This window comes from Hemicordylus capensis, chromosome 2 (assembly GCF_027244095.1).
Source record: "Hemicordylus capensis ecotype Gifberg chromosome 2, rHemCap1.1.pri, whole genome shotgun sequence".
In the NCBI taxonomy this organism is placed as follows: domain Eukaryota; kingdom Metazoa; phylum Chordata; class Lepidosauria; order Squamata; family Cordylidae; genus Hemicordylus; species Hemicordylus capensis.
The window spans coordinates 261,273,756-261,293,369 of NC_069658.1; the positions used below are offsets into that span (position 1 = coordinate 261,273,756).

Genomic DNA, 19,614 nt, shown 5'->3' on the forward strand with positions numbered 1-19,614 from the left:
AGGCAGGAATCTCTCTCAGCCCTGTCTTGGAGAAGCCGGGCCGGGGTGTGTGTGGGGGGGGGGGACTTGAAGCTCCATCCCCTGAGGGGAATATCTTGCAGTGCTCACACTTCTAGTCTCCCATTGATATGCAACCAGGGTGGACCCTGCTTAGCTAAGGGGACAAGTCATGCTTGCTACCACAAAATTAGCTCTCCTCCCTCACTACATCTGGTGGCAGTGAATTCCATAGTTAAACTACATGCTGTGTAAAGTAGTACTTTATTGTCTAAGGGGAGGTTTGTGGGTCAGTTTAGGAGGGATGAATATTATTATAATGCTGACTGTATTGTCTAGTGACTGAAGAGAGCCCAGACAGGCATCTCTCAGCCATCCGCATGTAAAACAAATGCTCTTCAACCAACAGTTTGTGTAGATTAGCTTTGGCTGCCATAGGAGCAGGCACCCTGAACAAAACCTTCCGGTCAGGATCCCAAGAACCATGCAAATAGTTTTGCAAGTCTAGGGGGATTTGAACTTGTGTTTCCTGACCAGCAACCCTCTTCCCTCATGCTGCTTCACAAACTGTTTTTGAATCTGAAATTCTGAATGGACTCGCAAAAGCAGTTTGTGAGGATGTGTCATGCACGTGTTGTATCTCCTGTTCTAAGAAAAAGAAGACAACTTCTGCCGAATCATGTATGGAGCGCTCCCCGATAACTCATAGGGACTTCACCTTAAAGCTGGACAATATGTGAACGCACACTTGCCTCTCCATGGTTAAGGCAGAAAAGTAAAATCACCGTCTGGGGATGCTGCAGGGCGTTTTTCACACAGCAGACTATACCACAAATTTACTGTGAGGCTTCACTGCAAGTTTGAAGTTGCCCCCCAAAACTGACACAATAATTGGATTTTTTAAATCCCAGATATAAATCAGACTACACTCTTAATGCACAATGCAGGAGCATAGCAGCCATTGAGCAAATGGGTTCAAAGAACCCGGACCATCACACCCCAGGGGCCACGCCTTGTGCCCCAGCCATGTCCCTGCATCTGATGTCAGATGCAGGGGGCGTGGCAACATTAGCAAACAGTGAAAACACGGGATGGGTTCTCCCAACTTGCAAAGGCAGGCAGAGGTGTTCCCAGCCAGGCTGGGAGCCTAGCACTGGCTGAAACCTCTCAGAAACAGAGCCACATGCCTCTGTTTTTTAGAAGTTTCAGCCAGCGCTGGGCTCCCAGTCCCAGCCTGGCCAGGAATGCCTCTTCCTGCCTTTGCAAGCTGGGAGAAGCCATCCCGGCGATGCTGCAAATGCGGCACTGGCCGAATTTTACTTCCAAACTGAGTGAGAGCACGCCCCCTGCATTTGACACCAGACACAGGGGGCATGGCTGGGGTGGCAGGAGCCACCAGCGGTAAGCTGGACAGGGGCCGCCAGCGTCCTCGCTACATCACTGGTGCAATGAAAAACCAAAATTGTGTGTGAAGGGCTCCCCAATAGCTCGCAGGGACTTTTGGGTAAATCTGGTGCACACACACCCTTCATTCTGGAGCAGATGAGAGCTAAAGCCTTGTGTGAAAATTGCCCTGGTATTCTCAAGTCCTGTGGTGCAGCTAAAAGTATTCTTTTTGGTCTCCCCTCTAAGTGCCCTTGGTGCTACAGCACTCCCCACCACCACCTTTGTTCATCATCTCCGGTGGAAAAGTCCTTTGCCAGAGAAGTTTGGTGCCAACTGCTTATGTTTCAGCACCAAATCAAAAGAATTATTTTAACCAAGCTTCTAGATGTTTTATTGCTGCACTCCTGAAGATTTATAATGATGTATTTATTGTCATTGTTAATTTATTATTAATAAGTCGGGCCTTTGTTGCTGCCCGGAGGCTTTGGAACATACTCCCTACTGAAATAAGAGCCTCCCCATCTCTGACAACTTTTTAAAAGGCAGTCAAGACACATTTGTTCACCCAGGCTTTTAATTAAATACTGTTTTAATAGTTTGATTATTTTTAATAGTTTTAACGTTTTAAATTTAAAATTGTTTTAATGTTTTAACCTTTTTATGTTTTTATTGTTTTGTTGTAAACTGCCCAGAGACTTGTGCTTTGGGCAGTATACAAATATGTTAAATAAATAAAATAAATAAATGATATTTTTTATTAATTATTATTATTTTACACAGTCAGACAGGTGTTATTGACTGGTTTGTTTTATCCAGACATCGAGTCCTTCCCAAGGACCTGGGATGCCAGAATTTTATTGTCAATGTTGTTGCTGTTGTTATAGATATTGTCGCAGAATATAGGGTGTTCCCAGTAAAGCTGCTTTTTGTAATTGGCTGATGGTGATTTCTGTGGCCTCTGTGGTGTTGAGGTGCTCTTCAAGGTCTTTTGGAACTGCACCCAGGGCGCCAATTACCACTGGGATTATTTTGGTCTTTTTCTGCCACAGCCTTTCAATTTCAATTTGTAGATCTTTGTATTTTGTGATTTTTCTATTTCTTTTTCTTCTATTCTGCTATCCCCTGGTATTGCTATGTCGATTATTTTAACTTGTTTTTCTTTCTTCTCGACTACAGTTATATCTGGTGTATTGTGTGGCAGATGTTTGTCTGTTTGTAGTCGGAAGTCCCATAATATTTTTACATCTTCATTTTCGACAACTTTTTCAATTTGATGGTCCCACCAATGTTTGGCTACAGGTAGCTTGTATTTTTTGCAGATGTTCCAGTGTATCATCCCTGCTACCTTGTCATGCCTTTGTTTGTAGTCAGACTGTGCGACCTTTTTACAACAGCTGATTAGGTGGTCCATTGTTTCATCTGCTTCTTTACAAAGGTGGCACTTTATTAATTATTATTATTATTATTTGTTTCTTCTACCGGTTTTAGAGTGATTTTGTTCTTTGTACTAATGATTTTTTTGTTTTTTGTTTTCTGGATGCTGGCTTGTGAATTTTGAACTGTAAGGAAGGAACTTTTAAAAAAATCACCCTCAGTCGCTTCCGTATTGCACAATTATCGCACATTCTCTTTGGAGTTTCCACTCTGGGGTGATTTGGACTTCCGTTGCCCTGCTTCACCACTGTGGTTACTTTTATTCGGATTAAGGAGGAGGCCTCCTCTACGAAGCCTTTGAAACTCAGACGGTTTCCCTATCAAGGGAATCCTTGAAAGAGAGTTCCATGCTATAGAAAGATATAGCTAGGCAAATATCCAATTGTTGGACTGCTCTCCCTGCATTAATCCTGGTATGATGACGTCAAAAACCCTGAGAGACCCAAGTTACTAGCAGGATCAGACTCCGAGTGTTCTTTGCTCTCGGTAGACTGTGACGTCACGGGGAAACGGGGATCCCGTCCGAGAGGAGCGCCTTCTTCCCGCTTGGTGATGTCACTTGTTCTGTGGGCGGGTCTGGGAATGTTAGGGCACGGGCAGCCCCGCTCTCCACTTGGCCAGGGAGGAATGCCCCTCTCTTAGTTCTACGCAGCTGTGATGTCACGAGGGGCGTGGGAATTCCTCCCCCAGTAGGGCGGTTCCTGCCGACGGCGGGAGAAGCTCTTTTCCCCGCCATGGAGGTTCTGCCGCTCCTGTTGATGGTCCCGGCCCTGTGCAGTTTCCTATTCACCTTCGGGACTGGAGTGGAGCTGATCCGCTTCGTTTCCTTCCGTGCTCTGTTCCTGCAGCTGCCCACGGGGGCTGGGGCCCCCCAACACAGAGCCGGTGCGAGTCTCTGCGCGGGAAGGAAATGGAGAAATTGGGAAGGAAAGGGGGAGCAGGGGGGTCCCGAGATGCACCGCGAAGGGGGGTCGGGTGTTCTTTGAGGTTTTAAAAAACCAAAAACCATTTCTTCATATTTTTCTGCCTGTCCAATCTTGCAGTCTCCAAGCGGCTAATAAACTGAAAGTGTATCTAAAACCGCCAGTTCAAATCAATGTAACCGATGGATAAAACGTAAATCCTTACATTGTTAAAACTTATATATTCATAGGAATACGGTGCTTCTTACCCGACAATCGTTTGTGTTTGCTTGTCGTCTTGGGCCTTTGCAAGCAAGAGGGATTGTAAATAGAAATACAGCATTGTGGATTCCTGTTGTTGTTGCCAAAAGACAGTGCAGATGAATACTTGGGGGCCCTGGGCTTCCATGCAGTTGGGCAGTGACGACTGCAAGAGGGTTGGGGTGAAAAGTGGCATAGACTCGGCTCCTTCAGTTTCCTGTTCCGCCCCCAAAAGTAATTTCCCCCACTGTAGGAGTTCAGAGCACAGTGTCAAAGAGATCCAGAAAGCAGTTTTTCACCATGGACACCTGGCTGAGAACTAATTCTGTTACCAAGTCACAAAGATGGCTGTGGAGTGGAGGCCCAGAGTTGCTGCTGCTGCCCCACCCTGCCAGCAGGTCCCATTGCTATAGTTGGCAGCCTTCTTTTGCCTCTGGGTTAGCTGAATTTGGCCCAGGGCCACCTGTTGCTCCCTAATGTAGGCTGTCATGGGTTGGTAGGCAGATGATCTGGATACATGGTTTGTCGCCAGAGTTCTTTCCTTCTATCCCCACCCTCCAGGGCCCCATAATGAGTTTTCTGTAGGGCTGGTATGGATCACTCCTGAAGGAGGAAGGTAAAAGGTTGTGTGGGAGAGATTTTGTGCACAATTGGAAGCTAAGCTTTCAAATGGAGAGCCAGTGTGGTGTAGTGGCTAGAGTGCTGGACTAGGACCGGGGAGACCTGAGTTCAAATCCCCATTCAGCCATGATACTAGCTGGGTGACTCTGGGCCAGTCACTTCTCTCTCAGCCTAACCTACTTGACAGGGTTGTTGTGAGGAGAAACTCAAGTATGTAGTGCACTGCTCTTGGCTCCTTGGAGGAAAAGTGGGATATAAAATGTAAAATAGATAAATAAAAATAAATAAGCTCTGTTCAGGTGCTAGGCCCTTCATTGTTCCCAAATTTTATTCAAATAAAGAGAGGATCTGGGAAAGTGAAACTGCATTGGTGTGTTCTGGATTTTCTCTGAGACCATGAGGACTAGAAATTGTGTTGTATGTGAACATTGTAGCATTGGGTTTCCAGTGAGAGCACAAGAGTAACACTCATTAACTTCAATTGAGTATGCTCAGGAGCTGATCCCTTTTGAGTACCACCCGCTCCCAGTTCTAGCTGTGAAAGACATTTCTTCAGATTTCCAGGTTGCCTGACTGGCAGGTTTTATCTAGTCAATCTATGATCATCACATACCATCATATGACTGTGTGAAAAGCTTTACAGTAAAAAGTTCTCAGTCATAATCTCCCCCTCCCACCAACACTTGTTGCCCTCTAAGGGTCTCAATGCTATAGTGATGGTAGAAGCCACAACAAGCAGAATTTTCCTTTCATGCAACTCTTAAAAGTACAGCCCTATGAAGGTTTAGACCTACTAATTCCCTTGGCTTTCTGAGACCTGTTTCAGTTCCCAGTCTGCCCCAGAAAGCTGTCCCTGTCTCTAGGGCCTGTATGTAGCTTTAATCCTAGGCAAGTTTACAACTTCCCCTTCCCTCACAGAAAGTGGACAGGGATGGCAAACATTCAGGCAGCTTGTGAATGTTCTGTGCAACCATACCAGCTCAGCCCATCAGTGTCAAAGGCTTCACTGCCTCAGTGCAGTATGGACCGAATGAAAGTTCTTCATTGACTTTTGAATTCCAAATCTAAGTACCTTTCCTAACATGGCACTGAATTTTGCAGGGAGCCAGCATCTGATTTGCAATGGAGTATAACAGAGTGGAGACTGAGGCTTTTAAAGTTTATTGAACAAAGTTACTAATCTGTCACCAGATAATAAACAGCCCTACTCTGAGTGAAAGATCATCATCCTAAATTTCTAAATGTCAATCAGTATTAAATTTCTAGAAGTCCTGATGACTAGGTGCCTGGGATATTGTTTTTCTCCCAGCTATGCAAGTATGCAAGCAATATTATTTTGCACAATATTCTGGTAGTCTACTTTCTGCCCTATGTGGTCGGGCCACATAACTCTGCTTGTTGTGGCAGGGCTGCACAACTTTGGCCCCCTTGCAGATCAGTGTTCCCTCTAAGGCAGGGATGGGGAACCTTGGCACTCCAGCTGTTTTTGAACTACAACTCCCACCATCCCCAGCCACAATGGCTGGGGATGGTGGGAGTTGTAGTTCAAAAACAGCTGGAGTGCCAAGGTTCCCCATCCCTGCTCTAAGGTGTGCGCATGTGTGCGTGCTTGCACATTTTTTGATGTCCACTGAGTTAATTTTAGATCCCGCTCAGGCTGAATCACGAAGGTCCCACCCTGAATGCATGTGAGCGCACACTGCCTTGATACTGCCTTGATACACTGCCTTGATACTGCTACCCAGAACAAATTAATTCAGCACACAAATGAAAAAATGTAGACTCTAGAGAGACCACTGCTGCAGATGTTAGACTACAGCTCCCATTATACCACATTTTTGGCCCCTGTGGCTGGGAATGATGGGAATTGTCCAAAAATAGTTGGAGGGCTGAAGTTGTGCAGCCCTGGTCTACGGACTTCACAGGACCCTGAAAAGGAGACAGAAGAAGGAAAACCCAGTAGATCTATGATTAGATTCTAGAGTACCACCTATTAACCCGGTACTGAGGGAATGAAGAAGATGCTGGAGGCCTCAACTTGACTCGAACTTCTTTTTGCAGATGCTGCTCCTAGTCCTGGATGGGGAGCTGCCCTGAGGGACCCCAAGATTTTGCACCCCTTAATCATGGATGTGGGCCTGATTGTCCTCTTCATCTTGCAGCACAGTCTCATGGCCACCGACCGGGTCAAAAGCTGGACCAGCAGCTGCTTTGGGGTCCTGCAGAGATCTGTCTATGTTTTCTGCACTGCCCTTGCTCTCCAGGTAGGAAGATCAATTGGGATGACAATGGGAAGTACTGCAGGCTACTGAACCATGAAAGGAAGAAGCCCCATAGGAAAGGTAGTGCAGAGGCTGTGGATGAATGCTTCTCCAGTCAGCATTCTAGGTGCAGAATAAACTCTCTTGCTGTGGTGCTATTTTGATTTGGTGAACTGTATCCTGTGGGAAGTAGGGCTGGGCTGCTTGCTCAACTTCGGCCCTCTTGCAGATGTTGGCCTACAACTCCCATAATCCCTGGCTATTGCCATGGTGGCTGGGGATTATGGGAGTTGTAGTCCAAAAACAGCTGGGGGGAGGGGCCTAAATTGAGCAGGCCTAAAGTAAGGCAATGAGATTGCCACAGCATACTCCTGAGTTCCAGCCTCTGCTCCTTGCTGCAGTTTTGTTTTGGGGACACGGCTGCTAAGTGACACTTACGTTTAATCAGGATCTTGAGAGGAAGGACCTCTTTGACAATGGAGAAGTGGGTGGGTATTTCCAAATCCAGTAATAACGAGGGTTAGCAACTTGTTCTTCCAGACGGCTTGATCCATGTGATTTGGCTCATGCCTCCATGACACGGTGTTCCCAGTGATGTGATTGCAGTCCCACATACAAGCACATTAGACACATCTGCCAAAGCATGCTACTAATACATCTTTTCCTCCCTTGTGCAGTTGCTGATGAGATACTGGCAGCCAGTACGGGAGGGCCCCATGCTCTGGAATATTAGCACTGAACCATGGGTCACTTGGGTCCCGCTCATCTTCTTCATCCTCCACTTCATTGCCTGGTTGGTCATCTTTAGCGTCATCCTTATCTTCGACTATGCAGAGTTGATGGGGGTCAAACAGGTAACCTTGTCGGTCTTCCCCCCTGTGTAGAGGAGGCACCAACACTGTGACTTAGCTCAGCAAGGCTGGCTGACTCAAGGAACTGGGAGGAGAAAATCTTTCCTCTTGCCGGCGGTACTCAGATTGTAAAAAGAGAGGTGCCAAGGCCCAGGCTATTTGGGAAGCAGTGACGTCTCACATGGAAACTCTCCTTCCTGACGTCTGATGTTTGAGGAGTGCTGAGCAGGAGCAGCCCAAGGCACTGGGGTGCCACGTGAAGTGAGGTGCCAAATGCTGTCTTGCCCTACGCCCCTGGCGGCGACCAATCCTTGCAAGGTTTGAACATGGGGCAGGGAGTGGAGAAGAGGGAAGGTTGCCAGCAGCCTCCTCTGTTCCCTTTGTGTGTGTTGCAGACTTTGCAAGGAGTCTGAGGAGAGGTGCTCCTTGCCAGGTCTACAAGGGTCAGATTGTCCCAATGAGCTGCTGTGATGAAAACGGCAATGAGCAACTTGCTGCCCTGCTGGCACCCCAGTAATCCGCTGCCTGAGTTGCCTGCCTCACCCTGCCTCACAGAAGGGCCAATCCTGGTGCTGGTGAAGGAAAAGTGCTCTGCACAGGCTCAGAGGCTATTATTTATTTCATGTTTCCGGGCTGAACTGTGTACGTGTCTTTGTGTGTGAGAGACAGACAGAAACTCTTAACAAAATAGCATCTGTTGCTTCTAGGGTGGCCATAGTAAGATGGAAGGGCCTTTGCGGTGGTGGCGACAGCGTTCTGGAGGCCCACTGCTTACGGCAATTAGCCACAGTGGCTATGTGGAACCTCCATGTTCAGAGACAGTATACCACTGAATACCAGTTGGCGGGGAGCAATAGCAGGAATGGGGTGGAGAGTGGAGCTCAGTTGCTTTGCATGTATAAGTTCCCAGGTTCAATCCCTGGCATCTCCAGGTAGGACTGGGAAAATACCCTTGTCTGGAACCCTGGTAATCCTGCTAATCAGAATAGGCCAGGGTTTCTTAACCATGGGCCCCCAAATGTTGATGGACTACAACTCCCATCATCCCCAGCCATGTCCATTGTGGCTGGGGATGATGGGAGCTGTAGTCCATCAACATCTGTGGGGTCAGGGTTAAGAAACCCTAGGATTGACAATACTGAGCTAGATAGACCAGTGGTCTGACTTAATATAAGGCAACTTCTTGTTCTTATTTAAGGTAATGATTGCCTCTGTGCTCAGCATATGGGCTTCCCAGAAGCCTCTGCGGGCCAGTGCGGGAAGCAGGATGCTGAACTAGGTGGGCTTTTGGACCTGCCGGGCAGAGTAGGTCTTACCTTCTCTAAAGCTCCATCCTATAACCTATCAACACACAATGTTTAGATCTCTTCTGACTAAGCATGATAAGGGGCTCTGCTCCCCCGCCCCCCAATCCACCGGGCCAAGTTCCTGAACCTAGCCTGAATAGGGCAAAATAGTAGGGGTGTGGGCGGCTGCTTGGTTCCAGTTTAGAATTTTGGTGGGACCAGGATAGCACCATTCCTCTTTGCCAAAATTCCAGTGTGGATTGTGGAATCCCCTCTGAGCATGTCAGAGGCTTAGCAGCACCTGCACAGCCGGGGTCTAAAATCACGTGCCCCTGGCTCAGAATGTTGGCTCATTGGCATTGCAAAGAGATGTTCCTTTAATCCACTCTTCTTCTCCAGGTTTATTACCACTGTCTGGGCATGGGGGACCCGTTGGCAGTGAAGTCCTCCCGTGCTGTCCGCCTCTACTCCCACCTACGCCACCCTGTCTACCTGGAGTTTCTCCTCATCCTCTGGGCCGTTCCCTGCCTCTCCCTCGACCGCCTGCTGCTTGCTTTGCTCTTCACGACCTACCTTACCTGCGCCCACAGCCTTGACCAGCAAGACTATCTCTACCTCCGAGCCCAGCTGGACAAGAAGTTCCAGGTCTTCTCCCGGGAGGAGGCAGCCTATGGTGACCTGCTGGCTCAGAATGGCCCTTCAGTCCATAAGGAGAACTGAGCAGGTGTAGAAGCGGTCCCAGAATACTGGGAGTTATAGTGATCCAGGGCCTGGCAGCCTGGTACCTCCCATGCTATGCACTGAATGATGCAATGTGTCTTATTGCCCTTTGCTTATCTGCACTAAAGACTTAGTGGCCTACCAAAAGAGCCCAAGCATTCTGGCTTCCGGGACTCCCACCATGCTTTGACTTACTGCAGGTGGGGTTCCCACCCTTGGATCCCCAGATGTCGCTGGACTACAGCTCCCATCATTCCCAGCCACAGTGGCCTTTGAGGATGATGGGAGTTGTAGTCCAACATCATCTGGGGGCCCCAAGGTTGGGAATCCCGGCACTACAGCACACAGGCAGAGTTCTAGCTTGTGTTCCCAGCTCAAGTCATGGGACTCTCAGTAGCTGAGTGTCCTGTATGGAGGAGGCGGGAACTTGGGTTCTATTCCTGGTTATTGGGAAGAAATCGTGTTGCCAGCTGTAACAACAGTGGCTGACATACTGCGCAGTGAAATGGGAGCAGTAAGCGCACTGCCCACACTGCTGCATGTATGCAAACAGCCCTGATGCTGCTGTGGAACAGGGCTGTTCTACTCTGCCTTAAAGTTGTGCAAACACAGTTGCACAGCACCCATTATTTCCAACGCATAGCCAACTGTGTTGGCGCAGGTTTAAGACCAAACAGAACAATCCTGTTCCACAACACCATCAGTGCTACAGTCTTACCTATGGGCAGCAATGCAGACACTGCTCCAACCGCCCGTGTTTCACTGCGCAGTATGTCAGCGCATGAGATTTTAACCATGGCTGTGAATGGAATCTGAGTGAGGTTGTTCCTGTATCTTTAACAACTGCATGGAAGATGGGAATTCAGGAGGCAAAGTTCTGCCTGTGCTGCTGGAAGCTGTGTTTCTTGTATTTCTGCAGCTATTACAAGCATAGCCAACTCTGCCAGTGAGCAAAGGTGGCAGCCCCCCAGATCCAGGGCTCCTCAGCCCTGTGGTGCAGGGTTTCTTAACCCTGGGCCCCCAGATGTTGTTGGACTACAACTCCCAGAATCCCCAGCCACAAAGACCATGTCTGGGGATTCTGGGAGTTGTAGTCCAACAACATCTGGTGGCCCAAGGTTAGGAAACCCTGCTGTGGGTTTGATCAGGGGGGGAAATGTGGCTAACTTAATTTTGTTGGCATTTGTGCTGCAGCAATCTGTTCAAAGGATTTTTTTTAAAGCATAGTATTTTAACTTCTATTAACAAGAGAGAATATATTTTTCAAAATTGGTAGGAGCTTGTGGAATGGGTTATGAGGTGTGTTTTTTCTCTTTTGTCATCTTTTTATAACTACATTGCTTCTAGGACAATGGCTCTGTCAGTTTGCCTTGCAAGCAAGCAGAATTAATCTCCCCTCTGCCTGCTTGTTCTTAAATCACTTCAGTATTAGCCATTCTGTTGCATCCTTGAGTCAGAGGCTGAGACCTAGCTTGGTCCCAGAAGAAAATGCCTTCTCTAGGGCTCCCATGAGGATAACGGCCAAGCTGTGGAGCAGCTACCCCATAAACCTTAATATTGGGACTCATCGGGTGATTTTTAACTTTTCCTCATCAGAATTACGGGAATGTTTTCTGTAAGTCTGGGATCAGATTCATTTTTAAAACATTTACTTTTAACCTCTGTTAAATATTAAAATAGAAATATTTAAATATAAAACCTCGGTTTGGATAAAGCACATCAGATATTGCCTTATCATGTTTTTAAACTGGGAGCCAAGATTCCTAGGTTTGATTACTGTGAGCATTGCCACCATCCATTCTGGAGACAGTGGTTGTTTCTTTAAGAGTTCTATAGCAGAAAAATGCTCTGCTCTTAACAAAACATCAACTTCCATTCCCAGGGTTCTTAAAAAGGTGGGATGCTACTCCACAGGATATAGGAAGAAGACAGAAATCCAGCATTTCTAGATTTTGAGGATAGGGCAGAATATCAGGTCTAGACCCTGAAGCATGTCCTGCACCTTCAAGGATTGTTCAGGAGGGAAAATTCAGCCGGATGCAGTTTCTTCTATTGCTGCCGTACTCTGAATGGAAAATCTGCACCTGGCATAATCTCCTTTTCTGTGCATCTCTTAAAGGTACAGGAGTCCTCTCAAGATCTGGATGTGAAAATTCTAGTGTGGCAGGAATCCTAGAATTCTTATTCCTGGGTTCTTCTTGGCAATGGAGGGGGAGTTAATTAGCTTTAATTTTTATTTTTTTTTGCTCAGTCCCTCAAACATCCACCAGAGCTCCCCCCCCCCACTCCCCAATTTCTATATTCTATACCCCAGTGCTAATGAAGCCTTTATTTTATCTTGGATGTCTGTGTTGTGAGAAAAGAATGCTTTGTAAAGTAAATTTGAAAGGGGGGAAAATCACTGCTTTTCTGTCTGTCTGTCTCTACTGTACTAAAAGTTGATTTCAAGGAATGAAGGGTCACCACCCTTGTGGGTTTTTTTTTCTTTCTCTGTTAAAACAAAGGGTGGCCAACTACTGTATTATTTTTTTATATTTTACAGTATGTGAGGTGGTGGGCGAGAGCAGTTCTATGAGCTGAATCAGGCCCCTGAAGCCACTTTATCTGCCTTCTGGCCTCCCCTACCAGCTCTCAGTCAACATATGGTTAAAGGTTTGCCTGCTTTCTGACTCCTCAAGAAAAGAACACATTTCCAAGTTTTAAGAAATTGAGTGATTCTGCACTTCAGTGTTACAGCTGTTAGGGTTTGTGTTTAGGGTACTTCCAAACCAGGCATTTTAGTCTGAGATTATCACATCTTGCTCTCTTGTTCTTTATGGGGAATTCACATGTCATCCATCCATCTCTTCTCAATGTTTGCTTCTCCCACACATGGATTGCCACATTTCTTAACTGAGAAATCATAAATGTTGCTAGTGCTACTGTTCCAACTTCGCAGAGCTGTGTGCGCCCAGATACAACAGGAGGGGTAAAAGTGGAAGGATCAGTCTACTATGGCCCCAAAACACACAGTGCCTACTGCTGTGTGGAAGTAGTGATGCCATTCCAATTGCACCTCATAAGCCCTCTTCAGACATTATGAGCAACTTGAGCACTCATGGTCACGGGGAGGAAGTCCTGCCACCCCGCTGCCAATCACCCCTGCACACTGACGATCTGGATTATGGTGCCATTCGTCTGTCTTTTTGCCCAGGGTGCTCATAACGTCCGAGGAGGGCTATGGTGGAAAAGCAATGACAGGGTGGCCCTACAAGGGGCATTTCTGGAAGTGCCCTATTCCTATCCCTTGCTGGCTCTCCGGAGAAAAGAGTAGGCCGTTCTAATCTGAAAATACCTAAGGAACATGCAAGGGGCAGGGAAGAAAACAGAACAGGAGTTCTTAGAGTGGAGAAGAGAGGCCATGTATTTCTCCATTTCTACTTCCTCCATGTATTGCAAATGCACCTTAGTCCTGTGCAGACAATACATCTGCATGAAATAAACCCACAGTGGGGGATCCTGTGATTACACCTCTGGTCACCAGTCCTTCATTAAGCTTCTGAACAAAACCTAGGCATATACAGACTCTATTCAGAAGTTATGCTGAATTCATGGAGGTTGGGACCAGCAGGTGGATACTGGATACCTCACAACCCTTCTGTTTTATTCATCCAGCATCTGCTTCAGTTGTTTCTTTTTTGCATTTATATCCTGCTCTTGCTCCAAGGAGCTCAAGGCTGTGTACATGGTTCTTTTTAGCCGCACAATAACCCTGTGAGGTAGGTCAGGCTGTGAGAGTGACTAGTCCAAAGTCACTCAGTGAGCTTCATGGCTGAACAGGGATTTGAACTCTGATCTCCCTAGTCCCACCATTACTCCATGCTGGCTGATTGGTGTCTAAACAAGGCTAGAGAATCATTTCGTTGCATACTGTTCTCTGCAACACAGGAGCGATCTTAATGGTGGTAGATCTGTAGACATTCCTACTGCTCTGCCAGAAGATATTTTGGGAGATAGAAGCAGATTTGACTAGTTGATATGGGAGTGTGACTCATTCACTCACATTCCCTTCTCTCTGGTCACTATTGTGGCGGATACATATCCTCTCGGAAAACTGCATGTGTCTGCATCTACTGTAAGATTCCTGCAGATCTAAATCAATATAGAAAATAGCTTTTACAGTCAAAAGACTATAGCACAATGAGTTACTAGCCTCAGTTTAACACTGATTTAAGTGACCTTAAACCTAAATGCCATTTGGATTTAGTGTACTCCTTATTGCCTTGTGTGTAGTACTTTCATGTCCTTCACTGTTAAGAGCTGCATTTCTTTTTTCCACTGTTTCGCAGTCCTGTGAGTACGTGTCCTGAATCCTGCAACTTTCATTCTTCTTCTGTTGAGCCAGTCCTGCTGTGTTGGTGGGTGGCCTGGTGTTTCTTGAATGGCAGCAATCTCTCCCTGCCGCCCACCCCCCCAGAAAATAACTTGTGAAACATGAGGCTGTGTCAAGGGCAGATTGTGACAAAGCCCTATAGCAAGAGGCAGCTCCAAGGCAGGTGGCATGATTATGTGGGGAGCTTAGCTATCTGCTGGATTCTTCTATGATACATTTTGCTTCTCTGCTCTGCTTTGCAAGGTCTGAACAGGACTAGATGCACACCCTACCTCACTCCTGCTGGCTATTGCCAAAAGAAATACTTTTCATGTGCACCTTTTTTCTCCAGCAGCCCTTTCAGTAAAACCTTCCTGACATGATGAGGACAACGAATATTTATATGTTGGTTTTCAACCAAAATTCTCAAAGCAGTTTACATAGAAATAAATAAATAACAAGAAGGTCCCCAATCCCAAAAGGGCTCACAGTCTAAAAGTCAATAAGGTAGACAGCAGCAACAGCCCCGAGAAAGATGCTGTGCTAGGGCTGGATAGGGCCAGTTGCTCCCCCCCCCCTTGCTTAATATAAAGAGAATTGCCACTGTGAAAGTGCCTCTTTGCTCAGTGTGCCAGGGAAACTGTACTTTTGTGTACATGAAGTGTCCACCTCTAAAGGAACAAGATTGTGTTCATCCTTTGTAATTGAACACAATTCTGGCCAAACTCCATGGCTGACATACTGTGCAGAAGATGGGAGGACAGGGGCAGACCTGCCTGTGCTGCTGCAAGGATGTAAAAAATCAATCCGTGCTGCTGCGTCGATGGGTCTGTTCTGCTCCTACTCACTCCCGCACAAGCAGAGTCTGCAGTGATACTTCAACAATTCCCAATGGAAGTACCACTGCAGCCTCTGACTGCACGGGAGTTAATAGGAGCAGAACAGACCCACCAACACAGCAGCACAGCTTTGTTTACATCCTTGCAGCAACGCAGGCAGGCCTGTTGTTCTCCTCCGTTCTCTACGTGTATGTCAGTCTGTGCCTTTTGTTTTCTGACTATCCAGCCTGAGGAAATGTCTTGGGCTACTAGCTATTTTTTAAAAAATGCATCCAGCACTTTAAACACCAGCTTGTTCAAATTTCCTCTTCCCTTTCTTTTCCATCCATCACAGAACTAGACAGTACCCCTCCCAGCAAGGCTCCTAACAACCTCCCCCCACCACACACACACACCCCTGCAAATGCATTTCAAGTGGTTGTTTACACAATCGGAACTCCCTGAAAATGTTGAAGTCTCTTGGCAACACCTTGCTAACATAGGTTAGGTGACAGATAGTGGCTACATACATATGGTGCTACTTTATACCAAGCCAGATCACTGGTATAGCTATTTCACTATTGTCTGCATGGATGGGCAGCAATTCTGTATGTCAGGCAGGGGTATGTTGTAGCCCTGCTACTCAAACCTTTTTAGCTGGAGCTACCAGGGGTTAAATCTGGGACTTTGTGCATGAAATCATAAGAACAGCCCTGCTTGAACAGGCCCAAGGCCCATCTAGTCCAGCATCCTGTTTCGCACAGTGGCCCACCAGATGCCACTGGAAGCCACAGACAGGAGTTGAGGGCGTGCCCTCTCACCTGCCATTACTCCCCTGCAACTGGTACTCAGAGGCATCCTGTACTGTTACTGAGATTTCATCAACATGTATTTTTAAAGGGACATCATTTCTCACTCTCAGGCAGATTGCAACAGGGTTTAAACTGTTGACCATGGTTCTAAAGAGCAGTAAGGGCTGCATTCATCTTGTGCCTGCTGTCTCACAGTGAGCTACTTCCACTGCTTCATTTCCCTGCTTGTGATTTAAAACACTTGTAAGGAAGCAGCCAGGGACTAGTCAAAGAGACAGAGCTTTGTAAAACTGGAAAGGTCAGGCTGCAAGGCTGACGAATTTAGGTTGACCATCTGCAAACCTGGAGCCTCTGTCACTTTAAGAGGACACAGGAAGAGAGTGTGCAGCAACAGCAGCACTTCCTGCTCCACCACTACTGCACCTCCCTCTTTGCCCATCTTTCTTTTCAGGCTGTAGGAGTGAAACGTTGGAGACAGAGCTGACTGAAATATAGAGGCAGGCGGGGCCACTGTAGTGGACCCTCTGTGCTTCTGCACTCTTAAAAGTGACAGGCAAAATCCCTGGGTTTCCTCCAGGCAAGTTGAGCTAGATGAATTCCACGCCTTCCCCTAGTCCTCAACAGGAATAAAGAGGCAGAATATGTAGCTGTGAGATCCAGCAATGCTATATCCCTCTCAGTACTGCTTATTAGTTTTGGATTTTGCTTTTTACATTTAGCGGGACACAACAGAATAAATCCAACACAATTCAGGGACAGTGTTCTGCTCAGTGAAACTGAAATGATACCAGTTCCCCAGGAGTACTCGCTCACCGACTTGTATTCTGTTTCTCCCAAGAAAATTTTGCTGGTTGGAAATCTGCAAATGAATGGATAGGGAGAAACCTGTTGTTTTCAGGTTCCACTGTGTAACCTGTGGAAACCATGAGAGACATCAGTGGTCCTCAATAACACTTTAACATACGGTCACGGGAGGTTTTCTAAAACCTTAAAACATACACAGCAAACCTCTATTACAATTTTGGCTGTGCTGACTGCGAGGTTCAATTTTTGCTGTGTAAGTTGGTATTTTGAGGGTATGAATCGGGCATAGTGAGACAAATGGGCCCTGAGACGAAAAGGGCCCCTGTCCCCCACATCTTCAGAGAGGTACAAGGTGGGGATCACCCTGCTAGTGCCTCCCCCCGCAGGGGCCCTGGGACATTTGTGTCCCCCACTTGTCCAACTGCAATGACACCCATGCTGAGTGTGTGCTCACATAAGAACCCCGACCTTCTGCTGGGGTAATATATGCTCCTGCTCATAACCACTGTTGCCAATCTGCTGCTACTTGTGCACCAGTATACATCTTAAGGGGCTTACTGACTGCATGGACACAGCAGATCACATAATCAACATACTAGTATGCAGCTAATTTGTTTTGCCTAGGTGACGACCTCACAGCTGGTGAGGCCTGGAAGCCAGGGGAGATGGAGAGAACACATTCCCATTGCCCAGGCTGCTGTGCCATGAGTTGCCTTGCTGCCCTGATGGATTCATTGTCCACCCGCACTGCATGGCAAGGGACATTGCCCCAGATCTACCTTTTGCCATGATCTATGTATGATGCATCATCCAGTGGGACAGAATATGGATGGTGACAAGCGTTGCACTGAAAGTGATGCAGTTTGAATAGATGAACTCTCCACATCCTCAACACGTAAAGTTTCCACATCCTTTTGGAACAGGTTGTAACACATACACCAAGTGAGGGGCACATTTCATGGGGGCCAAACATATTTGCAAAATGTGCCCTCCCCCAACACACATGTGCACACACACTTTGGCTCAGCACAACTATCAGGTAGATATTTCTCTTTTGGGGGACCTCTCTTAAGTTAGTGTGGGAATATTCAAACTTTTGAATTACACAGTTCAACTTCTCTCCACCACGGTTTCTAGTTACACTGGAATCTCCACTGTAAAGATATAGAGACTGTGAGGGAGCATTTTACAAACAAAACTCCTTCCACTGACTTTATCAGATGGTGACACAGGCAGACATGTGCATGAAACTGATGCGGAGGATGACATTGCCACATTATAACAGTTTAGTTCTGGGCATGCTGGAAATTCTGTGTGACTCAGAAGTCTGCATCTTTCCACCCTAACCAGATCGTTCAGTCAAAACCAACACACAAAATACTGACCAAGTATATATTGCACTGCTCTGTGGTTGTACAAGGCGGTGTCAGGAAGCTGAGCTGTGGGCCACGGTCACGGGGCAGGGGCACAAGTTCCAAGCCTGGAATGGGAGAGCCAGAAACATGTCCGGGATCGAGCCAGGCAGACGACCAGGAGTCAAAAGGTCTTGACTCATGTCCCCCAATAGTCGGGGACAAGCTGGGAGCCAGGCCAAGGAGCCAGAGGATCAAGCAGGTCTTGTAATCAGGAGTCAGAGACAGGCCAACGGTCAAACCAAGCAAACAGGAGAAACAATGAGCCAATCACACCACAAACACGTGAGCCTTGATATGAAGAAGGTAGCTTCAAACAAGAAGCCTCTTATACCTGGTCTGGCAGGGAGCCAATGATAGGCCTCACAGGGCAGGGCCAGCATAGGGTTTAGATGCTCAAAAACTGCTGCAATGCAGCAAGTCATCACAAGGGGCAGTGTGGAACAAAGTCCTTACAATAGGGAACTCTACCGGCAGTCCGCTTCCTGCATCCTGTGGAATGACAAGCTCAGTGGGAGCAATTTGCTTTGCATGCAGAAGGTCTCAGGTACAAATCAGGTGCCTCCAGGTAAAGCTGAAACTCTGGAGAGCTGCTGCCAGTCAGTGGCTGACATACAGAGCAAGGATGTACCAGTGCTAGGAGACAGCAACCTAAGAGGCACACCCACCTAACTGCACTGATGTAAAAGGAAAGTAGGCATTTCTGATGTTCTCCCTGTTCTAAGGAAGCCCTGAAGGCTGCACAATCATCAGGAACATGTTTTCAGGTGGCACAAGAGGGCTTCCTGAGCAAGGGGAGGGTTTCAAAAATTGCTGCTTCCCTGCTGCAATTATCTGAAAAGAGCAAACAACAATCAGTGATTTCAGAGAACTGTAATCACTGCAGTCATCTGAAAAGTTCTCCTAGGCTGCTCTCTCCTTGCATCCTTGCTCTGTATGTCAGCCAGTGTAGACAATACTGAGCTAGATGGACCAATGGTCTGAATCAGTAGGATAGCTTTCTATGTAACCGTTTCGGTCCAAGACTGCTAGCTTGCAAAAGGTACCAAAAGGAAGACCATGGCTATAATCTTTTACTAAGGTTGGAAATATTCGGCCAAGTTGGCATTTAAATAGAGTGCTGGGCTTGCATCCTTTTTATGTCAATTACTAGGTTTTATACCGTATTTTTAGAATTTAATAGATGCAAAGGAAAGAGGTGGTCTTACCTTGCCAGACTTAAGGTTGTATTTTGAGGCTGTTTGTTTGACGTGGCTAAAAGAATGGATAACATTAAGAAACCCTAGAATACTTGACTTGGAAGGATTTGATAGAAGGTTTGGATGGCACTCATATCTGTGGTATGAAAAAAGCAAAATACATAAAGACTTTTTGAACCATTATGTAAGAAGGAGTTTAATGAGGGTGTGGCTAAAATATAAAAATTGGTTGGAACCTAAAACTCCGTTATGGATATCTCCGATTGAAGCCTTATCACGTAAAGAAGTAAATATGCAAACGCATTGGGGTACTTATAGGGATTTGTTATATTTCCAGGAAAAGGACTGTAAGTTAAAAAGTTTAACTGAAATACAAAATTTGGTTAGAGATTGGTTTCAGTATCATCAGTTAAATGAAATATATAAGGATTTTAAAGTTGGATTTGAGGATCAGATTTCGAGCTTTGAGAAGGAATTATGTGAAAATGATGAAAAATTA

At 46.6% G+C, this 19,614-nt stretch overlaps 1 protein-coding gene across 1 annotated transcript; it reads left to right on the forward strand.

The window, feature by feature from the left end:
* The first annotated feature begins 3,441 nt into the window (after positions 1 to 3,441).
* NRM (nurim) lies at positions 3,442 to 12,171 on the forward strand. The gene is made up of 4 exons (XM_053304073.1): positions 3,442 to 3,702; positions 6,663 to 6,865; positions 7,540 to 7,716; positions 9,399 to 12,171. The coding sequence occupies exons 1-4, from the start codon at positions 3,552 to 3,554 to the stop codon at positions 9,717 to 9,719; spliced, it is 852 nt and encodes a 283-aa protein (XP_053160048.1). The 5' UTR covers positions 3,442 to 3,551; the 3' UTR covers positions 9,720 to 12,171.
* Positions 12,172 to 19,614: the final 7,443 nt, after the last annotated feature.